General features: G+C 42.8%; 1 protein-coding gene across 1 annotated transcript in view; it reads left to right on the plus strand.

Annotated features, from left to right (window-relative positions):
• ZNF704 (zinc finger protein 704) overlaps positions 1 to 15,473 on the plus strand; it is a 75,204-nt gene that overhangs the window by 36,797 nt on the left and 22,934 nt on the right. The window contains exon 2 of the mRNA XM_059815451.1: positions 13,639 to 13,742. Coding sequence (XP_059671434.1) covers positions 13,639 to 13,742 — 104 coding nt within the window. The remainder of the gene's footprint in view (positions 1 to 13,638; positions 13,743 to 15,473) is intronic.

Consider the following 15,473-nt stretch of genomic DNA (forward strand, 5'->3'; position numbering starts at 1 on the left):
GGGGTCCAAAATGAAATGCTTATTTAGTTTAAAATAGATCTGAAGATCTGATACGGATACAATAATGTTGCGTAGTATAAGTGAACTATGGCAACTTGCTTGATGATCTTTAATGTACTGTAATGCAAAGTAGTGGTGCATAGCACTGTTTTTACTTTATGCCATTTCAGCAAGCATGATCATTTTCAACTGCAACATCGCCAGATTTGTGTGTGAAACATCAAGTTCACTTTGACATGTGCCCATGGTATGTTTTGAAAGTACAACTCTCTATCTAGTTTTGTGATTTTTAACCCATAATTTGGGATGCAGGACTTTGAACAAATGATTCTAACATGAATGAAACAAAATAATGACTCATCTGCCATCACTGCTCATTTCAAACATTTATCACTTAGAAAATTGTACCCTAAGATAACATCCTGAATTGGGAAATATAGGGAAACTGTTTTAATTGCTTATGGACTAAAGAGGGGCCTTCCACGGGAGATTATTTTAAAATCATCATCATCATCAGTGGGGTTGTTAAGGAGAAGTATGTTCAGTACAGGAATTAGCGTTAAATAATGAAGAAATACGTAGAATAAGGGGGCCTCGTGTCTGTCATCAGTGAACGCTGGCTGCCGTCTAGAATAGACAGGCTAGATGGTCCAGACTTTCTCATTTTCTTATAGCAATCATTCTACTTTACATAGATACATAAATATTCTTGTGGAGAATTGTAGAGAGTGCAGTTATTCCTGCCTGAGATCTCCGGGGCAGTCGCATGCACACATTATACAGCATATGCGCAGGGGTCGATGCTTTTAGGAAGCCCTGACCTTTCCACGTGCCGACTGCCGCAGGAAGCTGGCAGCCCTGGGGACGCTTTGGCGTGGCTGTGCGGTGCCAGTCACCTTTGGCTCTTGTCCAGTAGGTCCTACTCTGCCCAGAGGCTTCAGAGGCATTTCCTTACTGCACATGCATCTTGAATGGTCTGGCAGATTTTAGTTGTTTTGTAGTGTCTGTTTTCATATCCACAATTTTTAAAATATCTTCAGATCATATCAGTGCAGCAAATGTTTAAATCATGGGATGAGAAGACTGACCTCTTCTCAGCCCTAGTGAGAAGGTGACCATCCGTGAGGTTGTATTTGGTTCCTGTGAAAGAAAGTAAGTTGTTAGGGAGATCTTTGAAAGATCTTTGAAATTAAATGTGAATAATATAAACCAAAGCCCCAGAGGCTATTCCAGTGGCAAGAAACTGACTTCACCGATTCTATGCCACGTCGATCCATGAGGCAAGCTGATGTTTTGACTGACTGGCGACGTGTTGAAGAGCTAAAGAAGGATTGGGTCCTCCTGTTTTAGGAAAGAGCGTAGTATATTACAGACTGAAATAGATACCACTACAAGAAAAGTACATTCTGCAGTAAGTAAAACCATCTTGCACGTACTCTACATTATATAATCCCTTTCCACTGTATAATCTCATTTCGCATCACCTGTAGCGTGCCATTAGGTCCTTGTGATTTTTCAGGCAGATTTTGTGGGGTTTTTTTAATCTCGCATTTATAGATAAGAGGTTGCCGTTGTTTGGTTAAAATGTACCTGAAATTCAAACTTGACATTATGAGTTGTAGAAATACCACCACCAGACCTCCAGGCCTGATCAACACAACGTGTCTCAGTAATGGCACCTGGTCTTTGGTCTCTCAAGAAACAAATAGGGCACAAAGCCATCTGTTCTCTGAACCATCTCTTACAAAGATGAAATATATTTAAGCCAAACACCAATCTTTTCTTCTTGCCTTTTAAACAATTGTTGCTCTAAGTTATAGCAAACAGTGGCTGGGTCTCTGGCTCACTGAGACATTATCTTTCAGAAACTCCCATTACCTTTTCTTCCTTGGCAATGGGGCGTATCCTGAACTGTGGCTTGATAAACATAGGAAGAGCTTGATGTGAAGGAATACTGAAATTACTGTGTATGTTCACGTCAAAAAGGAAATTTTTAGGAGGGATTGTCATATCAAATAAAGGAATGATGAGGAAAAGTTGTGCTTAAGAGCTTCTGTTCTCCATGTCTGGTAGTGTGAAAACAACAGAACAATCAGAAAAGTGACTGAATCAAACCTGATAAAAGGTAATATTTGTCTCCTGAATAACGTAACTAGATTGCAGTGCTCCTTGCCATAGCACATGGCTGAAGCCCAGAGATAGGACAGTGTACAGAGGAGGGAGATACTGTGGGAAAGAAGAGTATCCAGAACCAGAGCTGATAGAAAATGAATTGGAAGATCTAGAGCATTTTGTTTGTGGTTTTTTAATCTGGTCACAGAGTGTAAGGAAATCCATAATCCCTGGGAATGGGATGGTATGTTGATCATGGGAACGTCCCTATTGCATCTTCCTTTGAAACAGTCAGTGCTGGCCACAGAGTACCAGACCAAATGACCTGCAAAGCCCCGCATATAAAGTGTGAGAGTTAATGCTTTACCAGTATTTGCGCTATATACCCTGCTGCCCTACCTGAGAAGTATCTGGAAATGCTGTTATCTCAGTAGTGATCTTTCTCGTGAAAATGAAAACTGAGAAAGGAAAATCATGAAAACCTGGACTGTAATCAGGTTGGATGTAAAGATAAATGTCAGTTGTATTTGTTCCTTTTATTTTAAAGGAAACATTTTTGTCACCCTTTCAAAATCAAAAAAGAAAGTTCATTAGCACCAATTAATTCCAACTTCATTAGCTGTAAACAAGTGATGAAGAGAACTGCAGTGGAATTGTATTGTTCATTACAGGTGACTGAGCTATCCTTGTAAGTCAAATCATAGAGATTTCAGCAGAGACGGGGAAGTACTACTGTCCTTGTAGAAGATACGGGCAAGACCATAAGACCAGCTCTGTTCATAATGGATGTAGTCACATCAACAAGTGATGAAGACAGACTTGTAGGATGATAAGGGAAATGGAAGGAGAACTCATCTGAAGAGCTGTACCTGGATGCTCTCCAATGGAGTGTGTGTGCATAGACAAAACAGCTGTAAACTAGTTATCACAGGTACTGTTGTCAGTGTAACCCTGCAAAATTGGTCCCAGGACATGGTGATGAAGGGAAGGTGGGAGTGGAGAGGACAAGATGAGGTAGCTCTGTGCTTTCCCTGTTTTGAAACAGGTTTCTAATGCATTGGGAAGGATGAAAACCAGTTATGAGGTGAACCATGATGTTTGTCTCCTGAATAGCTGCAATAGCAAAGAAGACCCTGGAAGATGCTTTACAGTGCTGTGACCTATTGGCTCCTGTATGCCATAGAAACTGTGGTTTAATGTTTGACAATCCCACTCTTTGGGATATAATATCTCACCTTGGCAGGAAGCAGAGGGGTCATCTCAGAGGTGGTTCTGCTTCTAGTCTCCAGATCTCTTTCAGCAGTACTGGTGGCTGTGGACAGTCTTGTCCATAATCGGTGGCTTTTTTCTTCCCAATTCTGTTAGCTTCTAGCTTGAAAAAGTGAGGAATCAGAAAGCTCAAAAAGACAGCCATGTAAATAATAACAATAAACAGAAACTGACCCAGTGAGTAATTTTTGAGACTGATTTGATTTCAGCAGAGTGCTCGCCATTTTGTTTGTTTTAGTAGTTAGACATAGCAGCAGGACAGCGAGCCTGTGGCTCTTTCGTGAGAGGAAAAGGGGATAAATGTAGTGTAGACCTGCAGGCTTTTTAAAGTGTTTCATCAATGTATCTTTTATTAGAAAAAAGTGTATATTTTAATGTGTGGAGGGGGGGAAATAGCAGTTAAATATTATTTTAAAATTGACTTACAGCACCTTTTACAGGTAAATTGTGCTAAACATTATCCATATAGATGTGTTAGGACTGTTTACAAGCATTGATATTATAAAATGTATTTTGGGAATGTTAGAGTTAAATTCATTCAAAGTGGGAATCATACTGTTTGCAATAGATAAGGGGGGAAGAAGGAGGAAGAGCAAAACGTTTCTGACCTTGCATTTTGTATTTTACTTCGTGAAAGACAAAATTCCTGTAGCATCTGGCATAAGGATATCTTCAGCTAATCACTGCTAAAATAATTATTCTCAAAGGTTAAGGAAGATTTACAAGAAAAACTGTATTGCAAAAGGCTCTGTGAGAGAGCATTGTGAAAAAGAGATGTCAGACATAGTAATATTGGGGTGGCTCTGACCGCGGGGCCGGGTGAGGGTCGCAAACGGCGCTGCTCTCAGCAACAGGCTTTGTAGAGGGAATGCCAGCTACCTGGAGAGGCAAGATGTCTTACCCTCTCTCTCCGTTATCAGGTGGCATCAGCTGTCCTCTTAGCATATCACAGCACTTTTTGGCACAGTTCTTGTTACTTGATGAGCTGGGACCGTCGGGGTTTTTTTTAGTTTCCATCTTTTTCCGTTCTTAGCATGATAATTTGCATTGCATTGAGCAGCATCTCTCAGGCATTGTAGCAAGTGGTCCCGCACCTTTCCCCGAAGAACGCATCAGTGCTCAGAAGTGTGAAATTTTCTTTCTGTAAACAGTACCCCGTTGAAGCAATCCCATTTATGAAAGGAGACATGCCTGTGAACAAGCTAGAACAAGGCAGGAAAGGGATGAACATGAATATATTGGATAATATTTGGAAAAATTGTTCTGTTGCTTCAGGGTGCTGTTGGGACTTGGTTTGTAGAGACCAGTTTGTTTATTGCATCAGCAAGTGGCCTTTAAAGTAGAGGAGACGGAAAGGAAAATCTTCCCAGAAAATCCTCAAGGTTTGTGGGTGACCGTAAAGGATAACTGTTCTCTGCAGGGTTCTGTTATTCTTTTCTGAATTTAATTTTTGCTTTGTACTCTTTAATCTATCAAGTGATTACCATTTATTTGATTGCTCTGTTTTGAAATGGGCTATTTCTATGCCATATTCCTACTTCAGCTTCTGTCATTGCCCTGAGGGCTCTGCGCCAGATAAGTTCTCCTGATACGTTGCAGCTGTTTGAAAAGTAAAAATTATTCATTGGATCAACTTTTTCAATATATAGAACAAATTGTTCCTGTAAAGTGCAGTTTATCTCCCAGTGTTGAATTAGGCTTGCTTAACTGTTCCCATTTATGCAGAGCATTTAAAAACTGTAGATGTTATCACTGGCCGATAATGAGAGCAGTGTTTTAATACCCATCCTCTCCCTCCCCACCCCCAGCACACTGTATCCTGTGTTTTGTAAATCAGAGAGCAAGACCTAGAGTTCAGTCCTGTTACTATTTGGATAGGTTTGAAATTTCAGTTGCCTTTAAGGAAGGCAGACAAGTTGCTTAAGAAGCGGTGATAAAAAGGCTTCAGTGAAAAAGGCATTTCCCATCTGTTTTGCAGGCTTTGCCTTAAGCAGACTTTTCTGGGGAATCTTAGAGGGCAAAGCAGCTATTCCTGCCACTGGGCTGCAGAGGGGATGGTGGCAGCAGTGTGTATCTGTGCGATGTGTTTGCACCAGGCAATAGAAATCGCAGTAATTTGGCATTCTTTTTGTTGCTGGCACAGCTCTGCCAGCGCTCCCCAAAGAGGTCTGGTGCGGTGGTAGCCTACGGAGCAGCCAGGGTGGCATCACTGGGTTGTACCCTCGTAGGGAGGAGAGGGGCACTGGGAAAGGGTGCTCCAGGTGCTCCCTGGGGACACGCCTGGCTCGGGAAGCTGTCTGCTGTCTGGGGGCCTTAGGAGGAGGCAGGGGTGGCAGAGGGAGAGACAGGCGAGACCCCCGTGTACGGGAGGGTACATCAGCCAGCCTTTACAACTGGGTATTGCGTTTTCTTGGTTATCTAAATCCATAAAATGGTTTTAAAAAGGAATGGATTATTTTCTGTCAAGTTTTAGTGCTTTTAGTGATAATGGCTAGAGAAATACCTGTTTTTACAGACTCCTCTTTTTGTGGAGCAGTGGAAGGTGATGCATGATCTGACGTGAGGAAAAATAAAAGACTTGGAGAAACACGCCTGCTTTACACACTGCTTTCTCCTCAGTTCTTCTGTTAAACATATTTTCTTCTCCAGGATGCAGAGAACAACTCTATGAATGTCTCCCATCTGATACAACTAATTTGCTGAGACTTTTTATTGTCTTTAAACCATTACAGTCCAGATAGAAAGTCTGTATCTGCATTACTGATGACTCGCTTGGCCTCTAACAGACCAGCCAGACTTCCAAAGGTCCTTCGAATAATCAAATCACAAAATCTTTCAGCGTGGCTGAGGGTGGTAGAGAGCTTTGAGGTGGCCTTTGCAGCACTTTTCTTTTTTCCTTGAGAAGTTCAGGTATATATGTTTTTTAGAAGAAAAGTGCCTATATTAGTATAGTAAAGATTTTGATCATAATTAATTTCTAGTTGCTGTCAGTATTCTAAAAAATTGTTGGTGTATAACCAGAACAGCAGAGAGAGACACAGAAAGGGCAATTCCTCTGTATAAGAACTAGTCTGCAAATATCACGAAGTTAAGAGTGGAAAAGGTTAATTCTATGTTTGGCCATGATGAGCAAAGGCAGAAATCCCTAGCTTCTAATTAGTGCATTGTATTATTGTGTCCGTGCTTCGATATCAAATGCCAGTTCTCTTTTTAGATGTGTAAATAGTAATGCTCCCTTAAGTTTTAAGATGTATCATTATAGTACTGTAATGATTTAATATAATCTGTGAAAATATTTCCCTTTGCTTTTTGCTTTATTGTGAGAAGTTACAGCTTTTACCAAAGAGTGCTCAGGACCTCAGACTGGTTATATGGATCATTGTCTCTTTGGCAAGTCTTTGGCAAGTGGGTTGATTTTTAATCTTCATAATAAACAACCAAACCTAACAGCAACTAGCAACATCATTTATTTATCTGTACTGTCAGTATTTTGACTTGTTAGATGGTAACTAAATACTACTGTAACTGTAAGATATTTTCTGGATTAATAAGATTTTGCTGCACAATATTGTAGATCTTTGCTCAAGACAAAAGAGTGGTTGTAGTTACGTTAGATATCTGGAGTCACAGCCACATGCTTGCCTTTTCTTGCTGGTTCCTTATAAGGATGTTGCCTTTGCCATTAACGATGAATTGAAAAAGCCTAAAATCTTTTTATTTTACCTGTGGAATGTAATTTAGGATTTTTATTTCTTTCAGAAGTACTTCTTTTATTGCTGGGGCACTGATTAGAATGATTCATTATATGATGAATCATATTTTTGGTGTACAAAAGCCTGTAACAACATGTTTATCTATCAGCATTGATACAGTGCTCAGTGTGACGGTATCAGTGTGATGTGGTTATAATCAGGTGGTCAAAGTAAGACTTCAGAGGCCTCTCTATGAGCATTTAGAAGTGTAAGTATGGGAGGGAGAGAGCAATGTAAATCTACTGTTATTTTGTCATAGTTGTAGCATATTAGTGCATGCATATTTATATGGTACTTCCTTAGCAAATGATCAAGGTGTTTTGTGAACCACTGTCATAAGCTGGTTTTTGGGTAGAGGACAGAAGCCAGCTAGTAAAGCATATTAGCATTTTCGTGCCTGATTGCCATTGTTCTTGATCAATCCTAGTTACAATTTTTTATTTTATTTATTTTTTACTCTGTCCCTCTGGTGAGGATAGCAGTAAGAAATAGGTAAGCACATGCCTCTGTCAAAACAAAGAAAAATGTAAGCCTTTTAATAAATCTGAATGTTTAGCGCATATGGGCTTCAGGTGGTTATTTTTTGGGAAGCAGGATAAAGAAAGGCAAGCTCAACAGTGCTGGAAGAGCAGGGGGACATGTTTCTGGAGAAGAAGGCTGCGTCTGTGACCATCAACTTCTGTAGGCAACCTCCACTTGAAGTAACTGGAAATATCCTTCCCCTTCCCTTCTCTGTGGGCTCGTCTCCTGGTGCTGGAGTTTCTACCCCCTTACAGCCTGGTCCTGCCAGCTGCAGGATGCTGCTGCCCCGGCTCCCTTCTTGATGGGAGTAGAGCCTTGGTGAAGAAATGCTGCCTGGTCTGTGCTCACGCTGTGTCGGGGCAGCTCCGGAGCGTAGAAGGGCACTTTCCATATGGTGAACCCGTTCGTCATTGCTTTGGGCATCGCTGCACTGGAGTTAGAGGTTGCTGGTCAGGGAATTAACTGAAAGCTTTGGAGTTGTGGGTAGGGACAATAAATTTGTCTGGGTTTTATTATTTCTTTGCTTAAAATGAACTTAGTTGTCCTTTTGAATAAGGTCAGTTTTATGAAAAACATCTGCTACCATTACCAGCTTCTCTACTCTAAGAATATTCTCCAGGACCCTTAAAATATGCTTGGGTAAAGTACTGACGTAAGATGCAGTCTTTCCAAGAGGGAGAGCTGCAGGCTTTTTGATGTAAGCCAGGCAAATAATAAAGAATAGACTAAAGACTTCAAAACTAGAATAAAATATGTATTTCTAATGATTTTTTGAGAGAAAGTTTAAAAAAAAGTTCCAACCATAGGTGATGGTGTGGCTGATATGGAGAAGAAAAAACAGAGGTGTGGTATAGGTGTGTCCAGATGGGAATAACAGTAGGGAGAGCGAAGGTTTCACTGACCTGAAGAGCACCTGTGCAGGTCAGGAAGACATCCCCTCCCCAGAAAGTTGCTAGTAGGCAGGAATCGCACCAAGCGCTTAAACCATGGATTCAGTCCCATAAGGAAACACGGGTCCTAGGGGGAGTCAGCTGCTGGCTGAGGAAATGGGATAGTAGGAGATTGGATATTGTGTTCGTCTGGGACACTTGTGTAGCCTTGGACTTCTCTTGGACCCTCTTTTGCTCAGCTTTTGGAGCTTAAACCCAACCTTTCCTCACAGAGAGCTCTGACTGAGGGAGATGTGATAGTTTCTTAACACCGTTAAACGTTTATCAAAGAAGCAGTAAATTTGTCAGCAAAACCAAGGAGAGGATTGAGCAAGAGTGAGAGTAGTAACTAAGTTTAATTTGAGCTTGGCTATTAAAGAAAAGGGCAAGTTTAAATACCAGGCTGGCTAGGTCAGGGTATTGCAGGGATCAAATGAAACCATTCTGCTTGCTGACGAAGCAGGGAGACGTGAAGCCGAGAGATACGAGGTGGTGGTAAAAGATCTGTCCTCAAGGACCTCTAACTTCTGCTGGTTATGTCTCAGCTGGTTCATTGTAATTCAGCTATTGGCGTGTGTTTGGATTTACAAAGACTTGGAAATAAAGGAATCCAAAACTGCTTGGTCTCAAATGCAGACTGGGCTGACACAAGTATATCTGCCCAGAAGTTGGGAGATGGCATTTGGAGGCTGGGATGTAGGATTAGAGGAAGGAAGAATTCTTCATAGTTGACGTAGTAGATGATCTTACAACTGATTTAGGTTTCATTACACCTAGTAACAGTATAAGCAACAACAGGGATTGTAACTTCAGTCTGCAGAAAATCCCCTTAGCAATCGTGGAATAAATGGTTTGTGAACAATCAATGTGTAACAAACAAGTTATTCTCCCCTCTGAATGCAAATACTGTTGAACAGCTGTGTGCAGGTTCAACTTCCCAGCGGAGGAAGCTGGAAAAGACTGGGGCAGTCTTAAGGCATCAGCTCACATGTGATGCTGACTAAATGCAGATGTCTTAAGTGGCTCCTGTCTTAAGTTTTATGCTTTGCCTCTTTCTCGAAGGCTGCTGTTGCTGCAGTGGTGCTGGCTGAGTGATGTATGAAATATGTGTGTTTACATTTATGAGCCAAACTGCAAAAATGTGTTTGGGAGCAGAGTCACATAAGCCAACACTTGTAGCTGCTAAAATTCTTGTGACTGCAAAGTATGAGCGGAGCATTCCTTGTTTGCTGCATGCAGCTGAGGAGCAGTAAGTAGTAAAAATTATTGTGATTCAAAATGTGCAGAGAAGAAGTTCAAAGTTTTGTTTATTTGGGCTTTCCATATTGAAAAACCTCTTAAATTGGATCAGGTAGAAAAAAGCATTCCAGTAATTGCAAGAGTGTGGTTTAGCATGGCTAGAAATGGCAGGGGAGTCTCATGACCATTCCTGTCCTTTGCCTACCTGTGAAAACTTCCATCTTAAGCACAGATGCCAATGCTAACAATTTTGGGGCGTTATTGACAAAATTATTTGGAGCAAAAGTTAGTTTTTCAGAGCAGCAGTCTGAGTCATTGTAGAAGGGAAGAAAACTCATCAATGCAGAAGAGCTAGAAGTTGTTAAAATTATAGACTATTTGGAGGAACTTTGGGATTAGCTCTGGGCCTAGATTCTGACATCTTGACACCAACTTGGCAAATGCTTGCAACAACTGCTGTAGTGTGATTTTGCAATTCTGCAGAAGCCTGGACGGGAGGGTGTTAGTCTTGTCACACACACAGAAGAGCCTTGTTGGAAGGCTGATAGCAAACACTGGGGATCAGCTTCTCCAGCATATCAAGAACCTGTGGTCTTTTTGTCATCGTATGTTGCAGAAGTGCAAATATTAGTGGTTCATCCACAGCTGGATAAAGGAGTAGGGACATTCGGTGCAGTCTTGCAGGAATGGACTACAGCTGAATGCTTCTCAGAGAGTGGATTTTCATGCTGGGATATTACGTAATTGGAAAATCATCTGACAGGGCTGGTCTCCAGAAAATGTAGCATCTCCATGTCATCCCTGAGGAAGGGTCTTCTGGATCCAGAGGAATTTGACACTCTGAGTGAAATACTCCTCTGCTGGCAAGAGGACCTGATGGGTGATGGATTCAGGTATTAGCTGATTATAGCAGCTATCCAAGACCTTTCCAGTACTCAGTGATGAGTACTTGGCTGAAGGAAAGGAGGGATTCTATGGATATAATCAGAATGCAGCAGGAACCATCATCAGCGTTTCAATTCTAGGCACTGAACTGAACATGTGTTGCAAGAGACAGTCATGAGAGCTAAGCTGTTGTGTAGCATGGGAGACTGTTCATCAGCATCTGTGTGGGTCCTTGCATCAGCCAGAAAGCAGCTGTGAACTGTTTCATGGACAAGTTTGAGGTTTGCTCACTAAAATATCAAGGGGCTTTGACTGTAGTGTAGTTTCCAGTTAACGAGCCTTTAACCTGATGGGTGAAATGGGATTCTAGGAAGGGGACTGCAAGCAGCATGGTGATTTGGTGACTTACAGATCAACAGTTGATGGAAAACATCAGGTAGCTGAACACTTCTTATATTGGTCTTTAAATAAAGACTCAACCTGACGGTTAAGTAGAGCTCCTGGAAGGGCACAGGGGAAATTCTAGAAACATCACAATGCAGAATAGAGGGAGAAAAATGTGTCCTTTTGCAAGAACAAATTTAATTTGATCTCTAGTAAACAAGAAGATGGTCTTGGATGATCAATTGTATGTTTGAAAGCAAACGTTTACAAGAAGCTGTCTTCTTTGGTTCCACTGTCCCACAAGGTTGGAAAGCTAAAGTCTGCTAAACCTAGTGGGTTTAGCAGTTTTGTTTCGGTACGTTCACCTTCAGAAATTGTATGTTGTACTGCTAACCTGTCAGGAAAAATTACTTTTGGAGAAAAAAAAGTTAGAGTATGTACATTTGTGGTGGGTTGACCCTGGCTGGATGCCAGGTGCCCACCAAAGCCGCTCTATCACTCCCCTTCCTCAGCTGGACAGGGGAGAGAAGATGTAACGAAAGGCTCGAGATAAGGACAGAGAGATCATTCACCATTACCATCACAGGCAACACAGACTCGACTTGGGGAGATTAGTTTAATTTATTACCAATCAAAATCAGAGTAGGATAATGAGAAATAAAACCACATCTTAAAAACACCTTACACCCACCCCTCCCTTCTTCCTGGGTTCAACTTCACTCCTCATTTTCTCTACCTCTTCCTCCCGAGCGGCACAGGGGGATGGGGAATGGGGGTTGAGGTCAGTTCATCACACATCGTTTCTGCCGCTCCTTCCTCCTCACACTCTTCCCCTGCTCCAGTGTGGGGTCCCTCCCACGGGAGACAGTTCTCCACGAACTTCTCCAATGTGGGTCCTTCCCACGGGCTGCAGTTCTTCATGAACTGCTCCAGCATGGGTCCGTTCCACGGGGTGCAGTCCTTCAGGAACAGACTGCTCCAGAGTGGGTCCCCCACGGAGTCGCAAGTCCTGCCAGAAAACTGCTCCAGCGTGGGCTCCTCTCTCCACAGGTCCACAGGTTCTGCCAGGAGCCTGCTCCAGCGTGGGCTTCCCACAGGGTCACAGCCTCCTTTGGGCATCCACCTGCTCCTGCGTGGGGTCCTCCCCGGGCTGCAGGTGGATATCTGCTCCACCGTGGACCTCCATGTGCTGCATGGGCACAGCCTGCCTCACCATGGTCTTCACCACGGGCTGCAGGGGAATCTCTGCTATGGTGCCTGGAGCACCTCCTCCCCCTCCTTCTTCACTGACCTTGGTGTCTGCAGAGTTGTTTTTTTCTCTCACATATTCTCACTCCTCTCTTCTCCAGCTGCCATTGCACAGTTGGTTTTCCCCCTTCTTAAATCTGTTATCCCAGAGGCACTACCACTGTCGCTGATGGGCTCGGCCTTGGCCAGCGGCAGGTCCCTCTTGGAGCCGGCTGGCATTGGCTCCAGTGGACATAGGGGAAGCTTCTAGCAGCTTCTCACAGAAGCCACCCCTGTAGCCCCCCCACTACCAAAACCTTGCCACACAAACCCAATACAACATTTTTACAGCCAATGAAAATTCTGCATTTTCTAAAAAAAAAAAAGCTCCTTAAGCAGTGGGTCACCGAAGCCTGGTTTCTGGAGGCATCTGTTGTCTTGACATCCTCTTGTCCCTCCCCTGGAAACCTGGCTGCTCTCCTCTCCCTTATTACCCCTTCCCCATGCCCTCTCCTCTGCCTCTCTTCTGATTTTAATTTTTTTTCCCCCCAGAACTCATTGGTCTTAATTGCATAAATCGAAGCAGCTACTTAGGGCCAGTTCCCAGAGAGGCTGAGCTAAGGCAGCAATGGGTCCCTCTCTTTCCGCTGCGCTGTCCTGCTGGCTCGGGTGCCCATCACACCTGCAGAAAACTCCCCCCACCCCCACACTGGTTTTCTGCCAATTTACTAATTATTTTAAATAATTAGTTTATAATCTGACTAGGAAAAATTTAGGATTGGTCTTCTGGAGAGAATACAGGAAGGTTAATAGTGTTAAGCAGAAGCAACAAAGAAAAAAATCACAACCCTCCATTCCAGTTCATAGTTCTTCCTCACCCTACAGAGAGTAGTGTATGTTATTAATGTTACTGGTAATCTTACTTGGGTTTGCATCTCTGTGTCTTCATCCAAGAAAAAAAACTTAAACAGACATTAAGCTTTAAGGATATGAATAGCTGAAATTCTGAAAAATTTCCCCAGAAGGGAACAGGGTCAAACTAATGGAGGGTCACAGTAACACTGGCAATTTTATACAAAGATGCATTATCTTTTCCCACTGCTTTTCCTATTTATGCTGAGCTGGTTTGCTTAAAGTAGCCACTTGGTATGCTCAGGTTGCCAGAAGACAAAAGCTTTGAGAACTCTGCTTGGTGGCTTGCTTCAGTCACTGGCTTTGGGTTTGATCTGTTATTTTTAAAAAAAAAAAAAAAAAACAAACACCAAAAGAAGTTGAGTGTTTGCTGATCTGTTTCCTGCCTCCCATTCACTGTGTTTCAGAAAATCTTCAGAAGAACTGGACATGGATAAAGTAACAGCAGCCATGGTACTCACCAGTTTATCCACCAGCCCTTTGGTCCGCAGCCCTCCTGTCCGACCCAACGGTAAGCCTTCAGAGCAGCCCAGGGCAGGGGCTGCAGGGAGGGGTGCCAGGGCCGTGTATGTGGGGGCTTGTTTCCAAGAGTTGTGGCCGTGGTGGAGGACAAAGAGTGAGTGGCTGTCTTCTGGCAGTGGCCCATGCATGCTGAGGATCATACTGAGTGAGCTTTGCTCAGACATAGTCAAGGTTTTTGGTGCAGCATTGGCAGAAATGAGAAGAAACCTTTTCCGTAACCATAGAGCAACTTCTATTTATGAAACGGGAGATGTCCCATTTCATAAACAGCAGATGAGCGCTGCAGAAGGTCTCCTGACCTCACTGAAATGCTAATTTTCCAAACAGCTTATTTGCATTTGCACATACGCAGTAAACATGACAGCAGTTGTTCTTGTCCCCACCCCATGGAAATCCAGTCGGATTTTACTTAATGCTACGATAAGGCAAAGCACTTCCAGATCACAGCCCTTGGCTGAGAGGCCGTGTGCTAGTGGTCTGCACGGCGACAGGTCTGTTTCTGCCAATGCAGGATTAGACCCTCAGTTCCTATGCCCTTTGTAACTCTGATGGTCTACCATCAAATCCATAATCCCTTAAAAGACTACTCCATGGTGTAGTAGAAGACACACAAATAAAAATAAATCTAAAAAGTTAGTGGTAATAATGAGATTGCTAATGAAATATAATTAATGCATGCAAGCCTGACTGGAGTTACAAGAGATTTTTAAAAGAGTTATATTTTAAGGAATAATTTAAATTAGGACACCCATGTTAGGTTGTCTCAGCGTTGTTTGTATGACTGACTTTTCTTACTCATAACAATTAAATTGATACTAAATGCCCTTCTACTGTAAATAATTTGAATACTTTGAGGAATACTAACTGATTGCAAATTAATAGCGAAATAGTCTTTGCAGTTCTTTCTGGAAGCAGGGGCAATCCACTGAATGATGTTGTACTTAAAAGGAATCTATACCATGAGGAATGCTCAGCTTTCAAGATTTTTGAACAAATAGTGTGGTTTTTTTCATTTCTTTCCAGAAAACTCAGATTTTATTCATTTAGCTGGAAGTCCAGCCATGAACACCCATGGCTCCTTCCTGTGTGCTTTCCACACACTTACACATGTTAGAACCAGAAGTATTTATGGAGTTTCACTGCTCTGAGGAGCCCTGGGAAACCAACAGTGATGACATCCCCAGTGACTGTCCCACCTCAGAGCTGGGGGTTTCCAGCCCCCAGGGAAGGCCGATGGAAGGGAAAAAACACACCTGCGCTCCAGCTGCTCCAACTCACAGCCGAAACCACAGATGAAGGTGGATCTGTGCTGATGTGCCAGGCAGGGATTCGGAGCCGCCGAGGCATGCACGTGTCCCATGTTGCATCCCTGGTCACAGGGGGCTGCTCTCATGTGGGGCAAGGCAGTATCTGCCACCGTAGACAGTTTGAGCAGACGACAGTTGTCGGGACCACAGCGCACACTAGCTAGCAGCTGTTGATTGGAAAGATCTTCCGAACAAGCCCTTTTGAATTGCTAATAGGTAAATGGTAGCTGTTAACTGCCTTTGATATTTCTTCATGCAGCCTGAGTGCTCTTTGATATTTCTTCACATAGCTTGTCTGCTTGTTTCCCCGAGATCTGGGAAGACAAGCCTGAAAAAGTAATTCACTTGTTCTCAGAAGTCACAGACAAGGTTTTGAAGCTGTTGTTGGGCACCTTCTCCTTGAATATCTTAGT

The sequence above is a fragment of the Gavia stellata genome, chromosome 3 (assembly GCF_030936135.1).
Source record: "Gavia stellata isolate bGavSte3 chromosome 3, bGavSte3.hap2, whole genome shotgun sequence".
In the NCBI taxonomy this organism is placed as follows: Eukaryota; Metazoa; Chordata; class Aves; order Gaviiformes; family Gaviidae; genus Gavia; species Gavia stellata.